The sequence below is a fragment of the Boleophthalmus pectinirostris genome, unplaced genomic scaffold (assembly GCF_026225935.1).
Source record: "Boleophthalmus pectinirostris isolate CB_2022bp ecotype Guang Dong unplaced genomic scaffold, ASM2622593v1 HiC_scaffold_5, whole genome shotgun sequence".
Classification (NCBI taxonomy): domain Eukaryota; kingdom Metazoa; phylum Chordata; class Actinopteri; order Gobiiformes; family Gobiidae; genus Boleophthalmus; species Boleophthalmus pectinirostris.
In genome coordinates, this window is record NW_026571404.1 from 5,124,494 (window position 1) to 5,141,571 (window position 17,078).

The 17,078-nt window shown below is 42.0% G+C and overlaps 3 protein-coding genes across 3 annotated transcripts; 1 reads left to right on the forward strand and 2 right to left on the reverse strand.

Annotated features, from left to right (window-relative positions):
* Positions 1 to 6,676: 6,676 nt before the first annotated feature.
* Positions 6,677 to 7,603, reverse strand: LOC110173389 (olfactory receptor 49-like). The gene has a single exon (XM_020939391.2). The coding sequence runs from the start codon at positions 7,601 to 7,603 to the stop codon at positions 6,677 to 6,679; it is 927 nt and encodes a 308-aa protein (XP_020795050.2).
* Positions 7,604 to 10,499: 2,896 nt separating this feature from the next.
* LOC110173378 (olfactory receptor 6N1-like) lies at positions 10,500 to 11,435 on the reverse strand. The gene has a single exon (XM_020939380.2). It carries the CDS (start codon positions 11,430 to 11,432, stop codon positions 10,500 to 10,502), a length of 933 nt encoding a protein of 310 aa, XP_020795039.2. The 5' UTR covers positions 11,433 to 11,435.
* A 4,263-nt stretch (positions 11,436 to 15,698) lies between these two features.
* LOC110173354 (olfactory receptor 11A1-like) lies at positions 15,699 to 16,640 on the forward strand. The gene has a single exon (XM_020939361.2). It carries the CDS (start codon positions 15,699 to 15,701, stop codon positions 16,638 to 16,640), a length of 942 nt encoding a protein of 313 aa, XP_020795020.2.
* The last annotated feature ends 438 nt before the right edge of the window (positions 16,641 to 17,078 follow it).

Consider the following 17,078-nt stretch of genomic DNA (forward strand, 5'->3'; position numbering starts at 1 on the left):
TTTTGAGCATTCTGAAAACTTTTATTCTTACCTGTTTCTTTTGTCCGTTCCTCAGTTCTTCCATTTGGAGCCAGCCACATCCCGTTGCCACCTGTTCCGCAAGCCTCTGGTCAGCCTCATCCCCACATACCTCGCACTTACAGCCAACCTGGATCCGTCCTGCCTCCCCTGGAACCTATCCCCTTACCGAGACTATTTTTGTTAATAAATACTTTTGGTTTCTGCATATTTGGGTCCGACCAGTGATTTCCTTAACATACAGCCTCTCTGATCTGAACCCCAGCTGCGTTTTGTTATTGGACTTCTGTGCTGGTTACAGTTTGTCCATAATGAACACCATGTTTGAGCACAAGGGTGTCCATCGGTGTACGTGCCATCAGCTCCAGGACACCCTACAACACCCTTTATCGTTGTGTCATTTGATTTTTGAGGAGCAGAGCTGTCAACCAATCACCACCTGGTTGTAAGTTGAATCCGCTGGCAAAGGAGGAAGTAAGAAAGATCTGGCAAACCCAAGCATAGTGCCCTTTGTCAGCAGAATATTCAACTCATATCTCTGGGAGAGCTTCTCCCAGATCTCAAGGGAGACACTGAGTCCAAGTGGACCATATTCTCCACCTCCATTGTCAATGCGGCTGCTTGTGACTGTGGTTGCAAGGTCTCAGGTCTCTTGTGCTTGTTGTGGCAGCAATCCTCAAAACCCATGGTGGATTTTAGGAGAAAGGGAAACGGGCAAGCTGAAGCAGGAATACTATCATGCCTTGTTGACTTGTGGGACTCCTGAGGCAGCTGTACCAACAGGCCAAACCTGCGAGAGCTTGTGCAGTTGTAGAGGCAAAAACATGTGGCTGGGAGGAGTCCAGAGAGACCACGGAGGAGGACTGTCGACTGGCCTCTAAGAAAGAAAACAAAAGATCTAAACGAATACGAACTTCACTGTTTTGACCACAAACCCTTGTTGTGTGGACATTGCCTTAGCTGTGCTCAAATGTATGTTAAGTTGGTTAGCACCAGCCTGTGAAACAAAAGTCACTCTGCTTTGATATGTATGTAACTTTCTGTATAAATACTCAGAGCTCACAAGCCGTGGGGCAGAGACTATAGGGAGAGACTTGGGGCAAAGGTGGTAGGGACATACTGCTGGTGAGGGAGGCTGTTGGTCTCTGGCCAGCGCAGGCCCAGACTCTGTCCATATCAGCTGTAACAAGAATAAACCTTTGTGTGTATTCCAAAAACCTCACCGGGCTTTTTTTCTACAACACTGACAACTGTATTGGTCCAAGAGAAGAGAGAAATAGAACACATTTCAGAAAGTATGTATAATGCTGTTCAATTTTGATAAACTAATTTGAATGTTTCGAGATATCTTTGAGAACAGCTTTTTCCACTGACATCATCCACATGTGTGTCGTATTGATGTTTTTTTACTTAATGTTAGGTCCAATGCAGTTATGGACTTTTGTTTAATATAGTCCCTTTCATGACACTCAGATTTATACAGGGTTATACACAGTGTTGGGGAGTAACAGATTACATGTACCAGAGTTACGTAATCAGAGTACAAATTATGAGTAACTGTATTCGGTTACAGTTACTGAGTGGTAATTGGATTACAGTTACTTGGTTGAAATCAGTGGATTACATGGTGGTATTTTCCTGTTTTCACATTTTGGGCTATATCCCTTTTTATTTTTATTTTTTTCTCAGTAATTCCACTCATTGCTGGACACTAAACCAGGTCTAAACCAGGACTAAACAGGACAAAAACCAGGACTAAACCAGGACTAAAACCAGGTCTAAACCAGGACTAAACCAATCACTAAACCAATGACTAAACCAGGACTAAAACCAGGACAAAAACCAGGTCTTAAACAGGACTAAACCAGGACTAAAACCAGGACAAAAACCAGGTCTAAACCAGGTCTTAAACCAGGACTAAACCAAGACTAAACCAGATCTAAAACAGGCTTCAAAAGGACTAAACCATGCTGCACAAACTGTGTCTCCCCCTCTTCTATCAATAATATTTTTAATACGGTTAATTAAAGTCTGGGCTTTTCATTGTTTTTTTTATCAGACAAAACATCTTACGTGAAGATATCTGAGTCTTTGCTTCTCTACAGAAAATCAAGTAATCCAGAATATTCAGATTACGTTACTCACCTGAAGTAATTTAATGGATTATATTACAAACTACATTTTGGTGTGTGTAATCTGTAATCTGTAGGGGAATACATTTTAAAAGTCACCTTCCCAACACTGGTTATTCATTCACCTCACACTGAGCACCTCACAGTTGCTCTGGGGAGAGTGACAGAAGCTGGGTTGTCAATCAGTCAAGCACACAGCTGATTCCTACATAAATAAAGTGGAGAAGTGTCTTGCCCAAGGACACATCACCTGTATGCACTGGTCAGAACCTGGATCGCAGCACCAACCTTCATGTTCCTGACCAGATGTTGTGTTTCTGATAATTGTTCCAGTACATGTAGAATAGTAATGTAAACTTTGTGTGTTGTTTGTATGTGCAGAGGCAAGAGCTGGAGATTGTACAACAAAATAAATAAATAAATAAATACTCATGAAGAAGAAGAGCAGCAAATACTCAGTCATGATGAACAGTGGGTGAGTTAGTAAAACATGAAACTTTCCTACAGCAAATAGTGCAAACAGAGACACTTCCTACCTCGACCACTGGCTCACACCAAAACCAAATTCGATTCCTGACCTAGTTACAAAAAACAAAAACATAAGTCAACACTGACAACTGTATTGGTCCAAGAGAAAGAGAAATAGAACACATTTCAGAAAGTATGTATAATGCTGTTCAATTTTGATAAACTAATTTGAATGTTTCGAGATATCTTTGAGAACAGCTTTTTCCACTGACATCATCCACATGTGTGTCGTATTGATGTTTTTTTACTTAATGTTAGGTGTTTGGGGAGTAACAGATTACATGTACCAGAGTTACGTAATCAGAGTACAAATTATGAGTAACTGTATTTGGTTACAGTTACTGAGTGGTAATTGGATTACAGTTACTTGGTTGAAATCAGTGGATTACATGGTGGTATTTTCCTGTTTTCACATTTTGGGCTATATCCCTTTTTATTTTTATCTCAGTAATTCCACTCATTGCTGGACACTAAACCAGGTCTAAACCAGGACTAAACAGGACAAAAACCAGGACTAAACCAGGACTAAAACCAGGTCTAAACCAGGACTAAACCAATGACTAAACCAGGACTAAAACCAGGTCTAAACCAGGATTAAACAGGACTACACCAGGTCTAAACCAGGACTAAACCAGGACTAAAACCAGGTCTAAACCAGGACTAAACCAGGTCCAAACCAGGATTAAAACCAGGTCCAAACCAGGTCTAAACCAGGTCTAAACCAGGACTAAAACCAGGTCTAAACCAGGACTAAACCAATGACTAAACCAGGTCTAAACCAGGTCTAAACCAGGATTAAACAGGACTAAAACCAGGCCTAAACCAGGATTAAACAGGACTAAACCAGGTCTAAACCAGGACTAAACCAGGTCTAAACCAGGTCTAAACCAGGACTAAACCAGGACTAAAAACAGGACTAAACCAGGTCTAAACCAGGTCCAAACCAGGATTAAAACCAGGTCTAAATCAGGTCCAAACCAGGTCCAAACCAGGTCTAAACCAGGACTAAACCAATGACTAAACCAGGACTAAAACCAGGTCTAAACCAGGATTAAACAGGACTACACCAGGTCTAAACCAGGACTAAACCAGGACTAAAACCAGGTCTAAACCAGGACTAAACCAGGTCCAAACCAGGATTAAAACCAGGTCCAAACCAGGTCTAAACCAGGTCTAAACCAGGACTAAAACCAGGTCTAAACCAGGACTAAACCAATGACTAAACCAGGACTAAAACCAGGTCTAAAAAACAGGACTAAAACCAGGTCTAAACCAGGATTAAACAGGACTAAACCAGGTCTAAACCAGGACTAAACCAGGACTAAAAACAGGACTAAACCAGGTCTAAACCAGGTCCAAACCAGGATTAAAACCAGGTCTAAATCAGGTCCAAACCAGGTCCAAACCAGGTCTAAACCAGGACTAAACCAGGACTAAAACCAGGTCTAAACCAGGACTAAACCAGGTCCAAACCAGGATTAAAACCAGGTCTAAACCAGGTCCAAACCAGGTCCAAACCAGGTCTAAACCAGGACTAAACCAAGACTAAACCAGATCTAAAACAGGCTTCAAAAGGACTAAACCATGCTGCACAAACTGTGTCTCCCCCTCTTCTATCAATAATATTTTTAATACGGTTAAGTAAAGTCTGGGCTTTTCATTGTTTTTTTTTAACAGACAAAACATCTTACGTGAAGATATCTGAGTCTTTGCTTCTCTACAGAAAATCAAGTAATCCAGAGTATTCAGATTACGTTACTCACTTGAAGTAATTTAATGGATTGTGTTACAAACTACATTTTGGTGTGTGTAATCTGTAATCTGTAGGGGAATACATTTTAAAAGTCACCTTCCCAACACTGGTTATTCATTCACCTCACACTGAGCACCTCACAGTTGCTCTGGGGAGAGTGACAGAAGCTGGGTTGTCAATCAGTCAAGCACACAGCAGATTCCTACATAAATAAAGTGGAGAAGTGTCTTGCCCAAGGACACATCACCTGTATGCACTGGTCAGAACTTGGATCGCAGCACCAACCTTCATGTTCCTGACCAGATGTTGTGTTTCTGATAATTGTTCCAGTACATGTAGAATAGTAATGTAAACTTTGTGTGTTGTTTGTATGTGCAGAGGCAAGAGCTGGAGATTGTACAACAAAATAAATAAATAAATACTCATGAAGAAGAAGAGCAGCAGATACTCAGACATGATGAACAGTGGGTGAGTTAGTAAAACATGAAACTTTCCTACAGCAAATAGTGCAAACAGAGACACTTCCTACCTCGACCACTGGCTCACACCAAAACCAAATTCGATTCCTGTCCTAGTTACAAAAAACAAAAACATAAGTCACTTCTCACAGTATGAAATGACCTCATCTGAACTGTTTGAGTAAATGAAAACATAAAGAACATTTTTGAGCGAACATTTTTATTTTTTTAAAATTAAATAAAACTCAATCTAATGTATTATTTTACATTCATATTTCTTAATTCATACAAATATAACAGAGAGATGCATATTTACATTAGTTTAACTGCAAAGATCCATTGGTGTACAGTGTTAAAAAAAAAAAAAAGTTATTATTTTATCTCCACTGGCAGAAAAATTTGCACAAAATATATTAAATGTCAATTTATTGTAGACTGCAAACTAAATTAAACCCAGACACAATGATATAAAAGCCCTTGCACTTCCGATACATCACAACCATGTCTGCAACACGACGCCAGTGTATCAATATGATGTGTGGAATAAGGTGTGATGAGATAAAAGCGTGTGCACGATTTGGCCCGGCCACCAGGCGCTCGATGTCGAGCCTCCACCGCAGGCCTGGCTCCAGGATGGGGCCCCAGTAACTCCAATCCAGGTGACGTCGCTGGCCTCTGTGTGTTGCTCATCAATGGGGGCTTCTGAATCGCTCTGAGTCTGACCTGCCCTCCAGGACCTGTTTGTGTTAGTTGACCCTACAAGAAGCATGAAGCCCCTGACAACTTAACTCCCAGGATCATTCGGGCACTCAAACCCCTGCACCATGTTAAGGTGGCGGTTCAAAGAGGGTCACTCCACACTTGCTGGTGGTAAATACTACAGTAGCCACAACTGCCCTGGAGCAGACTGACGAAAGCAAGGCTGCCAGTCTGTGCTATCGGTCACTGGATTTATCCTATGCTCCACCCACATGCCTACGCCACCCATACTCCCACATGACAATTCTCTCTAAATATACAAAAACATGACCATATGGTCATGAGCTCTGGGTAATGACCGAAAGGACAAGATCGCGGATACAAGCGCTCGAAATGAGTTTCCTCTGCAGGGTGGCTGGGTGCTCCCTTAGAGATAGGGTGAGGAGCTCAGTCACACGAGAGGAGCTCGGAGTAGAGCCGCTGCTCCTCCATGTCGAGAGGAGCCAGCTGAGGTGGCTCGGGCATCTGTTCCGGATGCCTCCTGGGCGCCTCCCTCGGGAGGTATTCTGGGCATGTCCCACCGGGAGGAGGCCCCGGGGAAGACCCAGGACACGCTGGAGGGACTATGTCTCTCGGCTGGCCTGGGAACGGAGGAGCTGGAGGACGTGTCTGGGGTGAGGGAAGTCTGGGAGTCCCTGCTTAGGCTGCTGCCCCCACGACCCGGCCCCGGATAAGCAGACGAAAATGGATGGATGGATGGATATACAAAAACATGATAGAAAACTGTACACAGCAACTTGAAAAATTAAGCTTGTGTTATGATAGTGTTTTGAAGTGGGAGAGGGGAGTCAAAGAGCGTCAAAACCTCAAGTTAAACTTTTAAAACATATGTTGTTTCCACTGAATGAGGCATTTTCCAAACAGTAAAAGGTAACTTGATGATCTAAATATGTCATGTGTTAGCCGTTAATACTTTATAGAAGTAAACTGCTCCCTCTTTAAAGATTAACGTTACAAAAGATTCACATTGAATGATTACTAATAAATGATTTGAACACCTTTATTTGAGGGTATTTCACATAACAGACTCACTTAGGGGAGAGGCGAGTTCTGATGACCAGGCGGATCTTGGTGGTCTTGAGTCCATAGACCAGAGGGTTGATCAGAGGCTGCAGACTGAACCAGTACAGAGACAAGCAGACACGCAGCACAATGGGCAGGGCGTTCAAGTCAAAGCGGCTCTGTATGATCTCAAATAAACCCCCAAATGAGAAGTTCAGGAGGGAGACGAGATGCGGCGTACATGTGCTCAGGGCCTTGCGGCGAGTGCTGGCGGGGCTGTTAAAACAAACGTGAAGAATCCGTCCATATGAGTACAGGATGAGCATGAGGAGACTCACCAGAGCACATGTCGTATTCACCAAACCTAAGACATTTCGGAGGCGTGTGTCGGAGCAGCTCAGGCGCACCACCCAGAAGTTATCGCAGTACACTTTGGGGATGAAGTTTCCACAGAGCTTTAGAGGAGCTGTCAGTCCATACACGAAGATCAAGTTCATGGATATGGAGTAGAACCAGGTCAGAGTCGTGAGAGCCGCGATCTTACAGGGCGTCATGATGGAGCTGTACTGCAGGGGGCGGCAGATGGCCATGTAGCGGTCGTAGGACATGATGGCGAGTGTGCCCAACTCGATCGAGCCGTAAGAATACAACAGAAAGATCTGGAGGAAGCACAGGGTGGTGGAGATCACATGGGCGTCCTCCAGGATTTGCGATAGAAGGAGAGGGTAGATGACGGAGCTGCCGAAGACTTCGTTTACAAAGAGAGTGCACAGAAACAGGTACATGGGCTCGTGGAAAGTCCGGTCCAAACCGATAACCAACACCAGCAGCACGTTAGAGACAACAATGGAAATGTACAGGAGCAGAAGAAAGACAAACATCATATATTTTAATGGCCCCAAATCCACAAAGGCCCCAAGAACAAAGTAAGAGACCGGAGTGGAGTTCGGCATGGTGCAAACTGGGGTCATCAAAAGTACAAAAAATCAGATACTGATCTATAGCAAAACTAGTATTGAAACTGGACACTCATTTGAGACATCGATACTGAAAATACTAGAACACATAAAAAGGTATACGCCCCTGGACACACTGTGGAATCTACCTAGACCAGTGTGGGATTACACAGGCCACATGCAAAAAAACCCTCACGCAGCCCCAGGCTGACTTATTTTTAAGCAAAAGATGTTCATTTTGTCTTCTTATATACTTTACTGCATTGTCTTTAAAAAGAACCCAAGAAGTTAAAGTGTGTTTACCTTGTTGACATGTTTCGGCTGCTAGCTGCAAGCCATCTTCAGAACTGTCACCGGTGTTGGTGGTGACGTGTCGTATATCAGCTGTTGTTACTTCCTGTGGGCGTGGTCAGCCTGATGGACCTGGCAGGTGGCTCAGACTGACCACGCCTCCCGTCGCCCGGTGTCTCTGGAGGAGGGTGTCCCAGGTGTGTGAAAGGAGGAACGCGCCGTCGTCACGGTTAATTCTGTCCGTGCCTCGTTTCCTGATTTCAATGGCCTCCTTGATCCAGCGTTTGAACTTGTTGTTTTCCGATCCAATGACCCGAGCCCCGTCCCAATCCATAATGTGGTTGTTCCTTTTACAGTGGTCTGATTTGGCGGATTTTAGGTTTTCCTGTTCTGCTTTGTCTTTTTGTGTTCTGGTGAGTCTCCCTGACGTTTCCTTCTCGCATTCCTCTGAGCGACCTGCCAGGTCCATCAGGCTGACCACGCCTACAGGAAGTAACAACAGCTGATATACGACACGTCACCACCAACACCGGTGACAGTTCTGAAGATGCAGCAGCTGCAAACATGTCAACAAGGTAAACACACTTTACTGCATTGTCTTTAAAAAGAACCCAAGAAGTTAAAATATTTGACTTATTTTTGAAGGTGATTAAACTTAACCTGATATGTAATGAAGTAGCAAAACTAGATACTTCTTTGAAGTATTGATGATGAAAAAATAAATAAACAGGAAAAATGTGACTTTGTCTGAATAGTTTGAGGTGTATCCGACTCAGTATAAGACCACAGGGATGTATTAAGGACACAACTATTATTTTGTGTTGAAAATTACATTGTATTGTCTAAGAAATTTTTCAAAATGATCATTGTGATATCAAAATTAGTATCAAACCTTTCCCTTAGTATTAACAAGTTGGGTTCTTTTTAAACACAATACAGTAGGAGAAGTATTTATCTCGTCATGTACATTGACATGTTTCAGCTGCAAGACTTTTGGACTTTCATCTACTGCTAATGTACATAAGAAGAACACTTTCCCTTAGTACTGAAACTGAGTTTGAAATTTTAGTATTTTTGAATTAGTTAATGACAAAACTGTAAAAGTGTGTCATCTACCTGCCCAAGTGAATACAGTTCAACTTTAACTGAGAAATCCGATTTAAACAAATTAAAAAGTGGCTCCATCAGGACACATCACATGTAATACAAGTAGACACACGTATGACGCATGTACAAGCACAGACAGCAGACGTCATACACAGTAATGCCTTTACAACACTCAATGAAGCCATTCTACTAAGACATGAAGAAACCTTTAGGGCAGAACCAAACATCAGGACTAAAACCAGGTCTAAACCAGAACTCACCCACGTCAATCATCGGAACCAAAGTCAAAATCACATCAAAACCTTGAAGAAAGCACAGACCATAGACCATCTACAGTTCATTACAGTTCATTATGTCATCGCTGTTCCAAGAAACATCTAACCAGTCATTTAAAGAAATATGGAAACAATACATTTTCTGTGAAACTGTTTTTTGATAACAGAAGCCAAGTTGTAGGAAAAACTGTTAGAAACATTCATATCTGTAAGAAGCATGAGAAAAAGCACAAAAACTGGACCTGTCAAAAACGTTAAGTAGTCATTATTAAAAAGTAGAATGTGAGGAGGAGGTGTAGAAAGAGGAGATACATGAGTGTGAAGAGACTGAACCCTGAAGAGACACAGACACTGACGCGTGTGCAGACAGCTCTTTTATAACAGACGTGAGTATTAGTTTAAGTCATGTGACCTCTGACGGCCAGAACAGGGCCGAGTCTGCTGCTCCTCACCTTTGCAGAGTGTGTCTGGGGTTGTCAGAACTATCGAAAATCAGATACTAATTGATACTAAAACAAGTATCGAAACTAGATACTGATTTGACCTGGCTGATACTAAGAAAGGAACATCGACCAGTATATATCCATGGACCACTATGGAAATGACCTGGACTGACGGATTACATAAATATAAGACCAAATGGCAATATAAAAGAAAGTACTACCATTTAGTACTGAATATTGCACTTTTTATTATTATTATCATCGTGATATCAGAATCATCTAATCTATTCCTTTGTATCAAAATCCAGTTTGAAATTTCAGTATCAGTATCATCATTAGTCTGTATGTTCTGCAGGATGTGTGGACCGTTCAACATAGAGATTCCCAACCCATGCTCCATACAGAGTCCCTGATGTCGTCCGAAATGAGTCTGAACAAGATGCTGTCATTCCTCCAATGACAGCCATCGATGACATTGCTGCTTCTCCAACCATCCTAGTCCAAAGTGTCGGATCAACACTTTGGAGTTCAATTTTGGAAGTTCTCCGATTCCATTTGACTGGAAAGAGTGAATAACATCAAAGCTCAACAAGATGCCTGAAGTATTTTCTCACCACAATCTCGATATTGACTGTATGGACCGTCAAAAACGACAGTTAAAGTAAAGTTGAAGTTAAAGTATATTGCCCCCTCTTTAAAGATGAACATTACAGAAGATGCACATTGAATGATTACTAATAAATGACTAATAAATGAACACCTTTATTTGTGTTTACTTCACATAACAGACTTGGGGCAGAGCAGAGTTCTGATGACCAGGCGGATCTTGCTGGTCTTGAGTCCATAGACCAGAGGGTTGATCAGAGGCTGCAGACTGAGCCAGTACAGAGACAGGAACACGCGCAGCACCATGGGCACAGCGTTCATGTTAAAGCGGCTCTGTATGATCTCAAATAAACCCCCACATGAGAAGTTCAGGAGGGAGATGAGGTGAGGCGTACATGTGCTCAGAGCCTTACGGCGAGTGCTCGCGGAGCTGTTAAAACACACGTGAAGAATCCGTCCATATGAGTACAGGATGAGCATGACGATGCCTACAGCACGACATGAACTATTCACCAAACCGAAGACATTTCGGAGGAGTGTGTCAGAGCAGCTCAGACGCACCACCCAGAAGTTATCGCAGTACACTTTGGGGATGAAGTTTCCACAGAGCTTTAGAGGAGTTAGTACATACACGAAGATCAAATTCATAAATATGGAGTAGAACCAGGTCAGAGTCGTGAGAGCTGCGATCTTACAGGGCGTCATGATGGAGTTGTACTGCAGGGGGCGGCAGATGGCCAGGTAGCGGTCGTAGGACATGATGGCGAGTGTGCCAAACTCGATCCCTCCGTATGAATACAACACAAAGATCTGGAGGAAGCACATGGTGGTGGAGATCACATGGACGTCCTCCAGGATTTGTGCCAGGAGGAGAGGATAGAGGGCAGAGCTGCCGAAGACTTCGTTTACAAACAGAGGGCACAGAAACAGGTACATGGGCTCGTGGAGAGTCCGATCCACACAGATAACCAACACCAGCAGCACGTTAGAGACAACAATGGAGATGTACAGAAGCAGAAGAAAGACAAACATCATATATTTTAATGACCCCAAGTCCACGAAGGCCCCAAGAACAAAGTAAGAAACAGGAGTGGAGTTTAGCATGGTGCAAACTAGGGTCATCAAAAGTATTCCAAATTCCTTACTACCGAAATCCAGTTTGAAATTTGAATATTGTGAAAAACACCAAACACAAACTGGAGCAGGTTAATGGAACACTACAGGAAGAAAACTAACATGTGCAGTGGTCAACAATTTTGAAACCAAGATATTACAGGTATTTTATCTTTATCTTACACAGTTTGTATTTTGAATGATTCCTGCAGGTTTGAGTAATCCTACATTGTTCTGCATTTGAGATATCAGTTAAATTTCCCAATTTCACCTACCCCCTCACACAGCCCCAGGCTGACTTATTTTTGAAGGTGATTAAACCTTAACCTGATACTTAATGTAGTAGCAAAACTAGATACTTCTTTGAAGTATCGATAATGAAAAAATAAACAGGAAAAATGTGACTTTGTCTGAATAGTTTGAGCTGTATCAGAATCAGTATAAGACCACAGGGATGTATTAAGGACAGAACTATTACTTTTTGTTGAAAATTATATTGTATTGTCTAAGAATTTTTTTTCAAATTGTGATATCAAAATGAATATCAAACCTTTCCCTTAGTATTAACAAGTTGGATTCTTTTTAAACACAATACAGTAGGAGAAGTATCTATCTTGTCATGTACATTGCATGTTTCAGCTGTGAGCCTTTTGGACTTTCATCTACTCTAATGTACATAAGAAGACAAAATGAACACTTTCCCTTTGTACTGAAACTGAGTTTGAAATTTTGTGTTTTTGTCTTAATGACAGCACTGTAAACGTGTGTCATCTACCTGCACAAATGAATCCAGTCAACTTTAACTGAAAAATTTGAATTTTTAAACAAGTTAAAAAGTGGCTACATCAGGACATATCACATGTAATACAAAAATCACATCAAAACCTTGAAGAAAGCACAGACCATAGACTGTCTACAGTTCATTCCAGTTCATTATGTCATGGTATCGCTGTTCCAAGAAATGCCAAGTTGTATAAATGACCATTGGAAACATTCACATCTGTAAGAAGCATGAAGAAAAAGCATAAAAACTGGACCTGTCAAAAAAGTGAAGTAGTCACTATTAAAAAGTAGAATGTGAGGAGGAGGTGTAGAAAGAGGAGATACATGAGTGTGAAGAGACTGAACCCTGAAGAGACACAGACACAGACGCGTGTGCAGACAGCTCTTTTATAACAGACGTGAGTATTAGTTTGTTCTGATGATGAACAGGCTCCGTCAGACCTGAAGGAGCAGGTGGTGGCAATAAGTCATGTGACCTCTGACGGCCAGAACAGGGCCGAGTTTGCTGCTCCTCACTTTTGCAGGGCGTGTCTAGGGTTGTCAAAACTATCGAAAATCAGATACTAATTGAGATTAAAACAAGTATCGAAACTAGATACTGATTTGAGCTGGTTGATACTAAAAAAGGAACATAGACCAGTATATATCCATGGACCACTATGGAAACGACCTGAAAACACGAGTGTAATGTGTCACTTCTAGACACAACTGAACAACTGAGTCACTGCGAACACGCCGACAATCCAGCGGTCCCAGACAGCACCCTCCCTACACGCCACAACTGAACAAAGCCCAGAGTCACCGTGAACGCCACAAACAAAGTCCCACTGACCCATCACACTGTTGGGTTTTGTTTAAAGTACGGTGTGGTTTATTTGTGAAAAAAGTTTGAAAATAGACCATTTAATGACAGTGCACCTTATAATCCAGAGCGCCTAATAGTGCAGAAAATATATTATTATTATTATTATTATTATCGTGGTATCAGAATCAGTATTGAATATCGAGTTTCTTCTGTAGTATCAAAATCCAGTTTGAAATTTCAGTATCAGCATCAGCATTAGTCTGTATGTTCTGCAGGATGTGTGGATCGTTCAACATAGAGATTCATAAAGGTTTCAACTCCAGCTTTCCCTCCAGGCCTTCTGTCCACTGTTTTCTATCACAGAAAGAACTGTTCATGGGCTCAATATGCTTTGACAGTTTTTTCGATGTCAGCTCTGTTTCCACATTTGTTGGGCTGTAGGGATATGGTTAAGGTTAGGGCCTGGCTTTGAGATTCTGGTTATGGTCACAGCCCCTGTGTTTGCCAGAAATTCTACACTTAGGGTGCCCTCACACTAGGACTTTAGAACCGTGCCCAAGCACAGATTGCCCCTAAAGGGCGGAACGTTTGTCCAGTGTGAGCGCAATCGAACCGTGCCCAGTCAAGGCACAGTTGGGACTTTGGCCCAATTGGAGGAGGTGGGCCAAAGCATGGCGCTGTTGCTCATGTACATGTACACACATAACTTCACTATATGATCCCTGTCAGGTGCCCTGGTGTTACTCATACGAGGAATAAAACACACACATAAAACACAGTGAATCCGTGCTTACCTCCAACAAAGATTGTGACAGAAGTTTCGCTGCCTCTCGTCTCCGGCTGTCATCACTGCTCTGCGCTGTTTTTATCTCCACAAACTCAGAGAGGAGCATGTATCAGGGCAAGGACGCACACCTGCGTCACTATTTAATAGGTATTTTTCTCTGTTAAAAGCGTTAACACATGTAAACGTCATTGGGCCGTGGCCGGTTCGGATGAGCAGATGCGAGTGCAGCCGTAGAACCCTAAGCAATCGTGCTTGAGCACGACATGGTTCTAAAGTCCTAGTGTGAGTGCGTCCTTAGTAACGTTTTGACCACACATACATACACATACTGCACACATGCACAGCGTGCATGTGGCACAGCAAACACAACAAACTTTTTGCTTGGTGTTCATGTGCATCAGGGAGCTGTGTGTAGATTTGGCACTGGACCATAAACCAGCCTTTAGGCCAAAGGACGAGGAGCACCAACATTTGAACTCAACTTTTGGCAAATGAACCTGATGTGATTTTAGACTCGTCACTGTTTAATGTTCTCTTATTAATTAATGTACATGGGCCTTTTTAACATCTAACCCTAACATGATTATACAATATGACAATGTAGGTTTCACATTTGCTATGCACTAATAAAAATTAAAAGTTAATAGTGGATGGTCATTTGTGTACAAGATATGATAGTAATGTTTTGAAATCCGATGTTACTTTTACAATTGACAGTTGTACAGCTAATTTATTCACAATTTGTTCCAAAACATAAAGAGTTTGAGTGTTGTTGCAAAGTTCCTCTTAAACTTCTCAGACTGAGCTGGGCCCTGGAGAACTCTGAGGGAACAACAACAAAAAGCTCAGGTATAAAGAGAGTGTACGTCACTGCAGCATTGAACCATCGCCCCGTCTGTGAGGCAGGGCATCTGGCATAACATTACTTTAATTTGTGTTTGTCTTCTCTGCAGATTGTGCCTCTGAAAGATACATGTGTCGTGTTATCTGTGCATTATGTGTTCACGTTTTCATTCAGTTATATTTTAGGTTTTTGGACTTGTTTAAAGCAGATGTGTCTAAGGTTCTTGTGTTTCTGTGAACAATTTATCTAATTGTGATTTTTATGACAAACATGGAGATACTGATTAGATTTGCGATTTATGTTTTTAATTGAAGAATTCTGTTCACAATTTAAACTCTTCCTGAAGCATTTACAAGAACACTGAACTCTGAACTGAAGCTAAAGCAAGAATCACCTTTCAGAACATGTTTGGGCAGCTCCGAACTGCAGGAATAGCAGATTTTTGTGCAGAATAACTCATGAGATTGTGTTGTTTGTGGAGGAAATGATGGTATTTTCAAAAAAAGCCTTGGTGTATTGTTAATTGTGTCGATTCAAACTGCATTTCTGTTATGACTGTGACAAACTTTGCAGCTCTAGTGACAGCGATAGAAATCATATTTTATACCAGAATTATTCAAATGGACCTGCCCAGCTGTATGTAATATTGTAAGTTTTAAACCCCAACTGGATTTGATTTTGTATGTTACGTTTAGCATTTTAAAGTCTCTGTACTAGATTTTTACGGTCTTAAAACCATGAAAACCAGAAGAAGCTCAAAGTTATTCCTCACTTATGCACTCAGAGCATCCTAATTATCCGCTCCGATGACTTTATGAGCACTTTTTACAACTCAGAGAGACTAGACTGGAGTTTTGCCATGACAATCTGGTTCACTGCAGATTTATTTTGACTTCAACAACTGCTTATACAATATATCTGTACTGAGACAAGACTCATTTAGCTCATTTAGCTCATTTAGAACTTTTAATGTAATCCAGTCCTATTCTTTTGCCTGGATGAGCCTTTTTTACCAAACTGATGTCTGTGAGGAGGAGGATGGTGAACTCCAGTGTGGTGACCCACTTCACGCTGGGAGCCTACACTGACCTGGGGCCTGTAAAATGGCTGTACTTCCTGCTCATATTGTCCACGTACGTTCTGGTCCTTGTGTCCAACGTGCTCCTCCTTGTGGTCATCTGCCTCAACCGAACCCTCCACGAGCCCATGTACGTGCTTCTCTGTAGTTTATTTCTGAACGAGATTTGGGGGAGTTTTGCGGTTTTCCCTATGCTTTTAGTGCAAATCCTCCGCGATGTCCACACCATCACCTTTACGTTTTGTTTCTTACAGATTTTTGTCGGTCACTTGTATGCTTCTGTAGAGTTTTTGATCCTCGCGGTCATCACATACGATCGATATCTGGCTATAACCTTCCCTTTGCAGTACAGAACCCGTATGACCTCCACCAGAGTCCTGTTCCTCTTTATATTCCCCTGGTTCTACGCTTTCGTCTTGATTCTAACTTTAGTTCTTTTGACGCTTTCGTTAAAACTGTGTGGAGGCTACATTCCTAAAATCAGCTGTAATAACTACTCGGTGGTTCAACTTGCATGCTCTGATACTTCCGTCAGCAACATCTACGGGATCCTCATCACGATCTTGTCTGTTTTTGGACCTTTGATTTTCATATTTGTGAGTTATGTGTGCATTCTAAAGGTGTGTTTTCGAGGCTCGTCTCAAACGCGGCAGAAAGCGCTCAGCACTTGCACGCCGCACCTGGCCTCTGTCATAAATTTCTCGTTCGGAGTGTGTTTTGAGGTGTTGCAGAGCCGCTTTGACCTACAGAGTGTGCCCAACGTGATCCGAGTGCTCTTGTCTCTGTATTTTCTTGTCATTCAGCCGCTGTTCAACCCTCTGATCTACGGACTGAAGCTGTCCAAAGTGAGGACGCTGTGTCTACACCTGCTGCGTTCTGCCGTCACCAATGAACTTCAATAAAGACCATTTTATCTGTAAAGTTTGGTTCTGATTCTACAGCTGTCTCAATACATGAAATATCATGCATTATTTGTGGCGTACCTCTGGCATTTCAGAACTTTAAATAAACCATCCACAGACAATAAGCCTCTTGTTCCTCCCTATATTGGGATTAGCACAACATCTTATCACTGCAGAGGGAATTAACTTGAAAAAGGTGCTTTTCCTGGAATATTCCACAGTGTGGCACTGAACTTATCTATTTCCATGGAGACAAATAGGTGGCGTCACCACAACAACTGATCAGATTTTATTTTAGATGAGCCACGTTACTGTAACTATGCATGTTCTTCAAATCTGCATCTGACTAAATGCAAGATAGATGTCTCCTCAAGAAAAGTGGCTGTATTTGGAGCCTTTTATGTCAAAGTTTAAAAGGGTTAATGAAGTTTAAAAAGT